Source organism: Lycium barbarum, chromosome 1, assembly GCF_019175385.1.
Source record: "Lycium barbarum isolate Lr01 chromosome 1, ASM1917538v2, whole genome shotgun sequence".
In the NCBI taxonomy this organism is placed as follows: Eukaryota; Viridiplantae; Streptophyta; class Magnoliopsida; order Solanales; family Solanaceae; genus Lycium; species Lycium barbarum.
Genome location: NC_083337.1, coordinates 151,464,707 through 151,468,162, shown reverse-complemented (window position 1 = coordinate 151,468,162; position 3,456 = coordinate 151,464,707). Strand labels below are relative to the sequence as shown.

The window sequence follows — 3,456 nt, the reverse complement described above, 5'->3', positions numbered from 1 at the left end:
ATCACAGCAAAAATAAATAAATTAATGGTATAACGTGGACTGATCCACGTCATACAAAATTATTTGTATCATGGATCAATCCACGTTATACCATTAATATATATTTTTTCCCCAACATTTTACAAAATAGTTTGTAAAACGTTACCTCTATTTAAATCATATTCAACTGTGTTTTTAATAAAAAAATTTATTAATTTTTTTAATTTTTAAAGCATATAGTTAATTTCAGTGATTAACTGAAATAAATATTTTAACACATGCAATAATTAAATATGTATTATATATGCGAACATAAATAAAAAATAAATTATAAGTTAAATAAACGTCACACTTTTTCTTTATTATTTGTTTTCTTTATTATTGATAGGAATTCTCTTGTTAAGACCCTATGAATCGATTAAAACCTCAGATTCATACTAAAACCACGATGATTCAATAAAAAAACCTAATCTAAATCAAATCAAGGATTCCCTGAGTAAGAATCCTCGGATCATCACTTATTCCCTGAATAAATAGAATGACTAAAAATTCAAAGAAAGGTTTTGCTTTTGGTCAAAATATAAATAGGGGTTGAAAGAAAAGAATCTTTCGATTTTGAAATTAGAATTCTTTGTTTGACAATTTTTTGGAACCCGGACACGAGGTCTGAATATTAAGTATGAATCATAGTTCAAATATTTCTTAATCTATTTCGTGTTCCAAATATTCGAATAAATATCTGACGAAGTAGAACCATCTCTATCAAGATGACAGACCCGTACTATCAATAGGATCAATTATAACAAGTCACACACTCATACTCCGGAAATACAGAAACAAAGAAATTCCACGAGCTTCGACAGAGACAACACTACTGGATGACTGGCTTTGTTGATGTCGTGAGACCATGATGGTACTAGTAACTGCTGGAATGCACGAGTTGGCTAAGATAGACCAGGTGATAAGTAAGTGCCATTAGTGTGAGTACATTGAGAAATGATGAAATCATATTCAGCTTCTTCAGTCTCTGACTCAATCTTTCAACTCGAGGTTTCACTCTTGCTGCTTCCTCTGACAACTCTTGTCTTGTTTCAAGAGGTTCACCAGTTGTCTTTAGGCCTGTTTTAATGCCTGTGGGATCCATGAAAGCATCCACGCTTGAAGTGCTTGGTTCTATGTTGAATACATCTTTCCCTCTGCCTTCCTCTTTCTCCAGTTTCATTCTCTCTGTCATCACCTGCAAATTCAATAATAATACCACATTACTATTTTTACAATTTAGAACTAAGAAACAGAGAAAGGCAATATAAGTAACATAGAGGGGTCAATCGGGCCTATCTATATAGATACTATGTTTAGATATGGACCCCAAGATAGTTACATTCTAAATTTGGACCCCCAAGAGGGGGTTATATATTGATGTAAATTGGCTTGAATTAAACGGGTCAAAATGAACTGAGTTAACAAAATGGGTCAAAATGAACTGAGTTAATAAAATAAGGGGGTCAAATAACTCAGGTTTGCACGGTCGTTTTATGGGCTGATTTTGCTACCCCTAATTCCGAACAATTGTGTTCTCCAGTTAAATTGTTTGTTCTTTCCTGTTCCTAACTATATTGGTACTTTTCCTATTCTCTAACTAAATATAATTTTTGTGTAATTTAAGCTAATTTAAAAAAAAAAAAAAAAGATCCAAAGGAAAAATGCAAAAAAAAAGTTTTAACTCAACAAGAAATTGGAGTCAAAATGTAAGTTATCAATTAAAGAGGAAGTAAATAGATATTGTACGTAGGAAAAGAAAACTAGGAAGAGAGAGAAACGATTTTAATATATTTATGGATAAATTATTATTTATCTAAACTATGATAGGCCTTACTTTAGTCATCTTAGCCATTAATTCTAATTAATGATATATGTTCCTAATCTAAATTAGAACTTAGAAAAAAATAGAGAGAATTTATTTTGAGTCTGCATAAACCGGGGGAAGAAACAGAGAAGTAACTGCATACCTTACTGGCTCGAGGCTCCAAGAAGGAGGAATTGCACATAGTCACGGCGAATGAGGCCAGAAAAATCAAACCCTGCATTTTTTCTGTCCAATTCGCATAATATCGATGGCTCTGGCTCAAGTAATGGCCCAAAAACGATGAGGCTATGCCATAAGACATAATCTTGAAGTAAGCAGGGTAAATCTTGCTTTGCACCATTGCAAATTGCTGCTTAGGCAAAGTTCTTGCCAAAAGATCACTCGATATGAATGTCACCCAAATACAAACCCCATAAGACAATGCAAATCCCAGCAAATGAATCATTCCCATTAAGGAACGAAAGTTCTTTGCTGAGAGTATGTATGCCAACACATCTGAAAAGAACCTGCGAATTACATGATAGTCCCTTTTGCCTTCCACTTTAAGCCTATTTGTATCTTCTTTAACTGCTTCTTTTGCTTCTTTAGCCTTTTCTTCTATGATATCAAGATCTTCTGAGGCATTCCTCTTCAAATGACTTTTCAGTGTGTTTGTTGTGTCAACTGCTCTTTCTTTCACTTTCTCAGCAGTCTCTTTAGCACTTTCCTTCACTTCTTCAACTTTCTTGCCCACTGTTTCTTTGGCTTTTTCTTTCACTTCACTTGCCTTTTCTGTAGCCTCATGAGCTTTGCCAACAACAGTATCTTTCACTTCACTTGCCTTTTCTGTAGCCTCATGTGCTTTGCCAACAACAGTATCTTTCACTTTTTCATAAGCATCACCAACAGCCTCTTTTGCATCTTCTTGAATTTCATGGGCTTTTTCAGAAACAGTGTCTTTGGTTCCTCCAAGTGCACTTGCTATCTTATGTGTGCACTTTCCAAATGCATCACAAACAAGTTCTCTAGCATTAGGCCTATGAAACTCTCCATTTTCTTTAACTTCCTCTGCCTTAACTGATAATTTGTCTTTGACATCTGAAACATAACCTGTTTTTGCCTTTTGTTCAGTTTCTTGTGGGGAAATTGAGACCTTGGTGTTCCCATCATTTGGTTCATATTCAACAACTACAACTCTATGACCTTCTTTGACTATAACTTCTTCTTTCTTTTCAGGGTTTGGAGTAAAGACCCCTGCTGTTACAAGTGTGGTTAGTACAAGAGAAATGGCTATAACATTCATCATCTTAATATTTTTTTCTTTTGTGAGTTATGGAAGAAGAACTTTTAAGTGTTTGGATAATGTATTAAGAGGGAATTGAGGATTTGAATGAGGAAGTTATTAAGTTAAGATGCCCACGTTAGTCCGTGGTGCTGGATGTAGATGAGTACGTGTACATGTTGCATGGGGTTTATGGAATACTACGCGTCTCTTTCTGATCTTTGATTAGTGTAAAATTTAACACAAGTGGGATAACTGTAACATTCTTGTTCTGGAGTGTTCCCCGACATTCTCGTGAAGAAGGATATTATCCCTCTTTCTTTACTTCTTTTCTTTAGGTTTACTTCCT

General features: G+C 34.4%; 1 protein-coding gene across 1 annotated transcript; it reads right to left on the bottom strand.

The window, feature by feature from the left end:
- Window positions 1–666: 666 nt before the first annotated feature.
- LOC132644311 (uncharacterized) lies at window positions 667–3,204 on the bottom strand. Its single transcript, XM_060360898.1, has 2 exons — window positions 1,989–3,204; window positions 667–1,216 (listed from the first exon to the last, which is right to left on the bottom strand). The coding sequence occupies exons 1-2, from the start codon at window positions 3,129–3,131 to the stop codon at window positions 896–898; spliced, it is 1,464 nt and encodes a 487-aa protein (XP_060216881.1). The 5' UTR covers window positions 3,132–3,204; the 3' UTR covers window positions 667–895.
- Window positions 3,205–3,456: the final 252 nt, after the last annotated feature.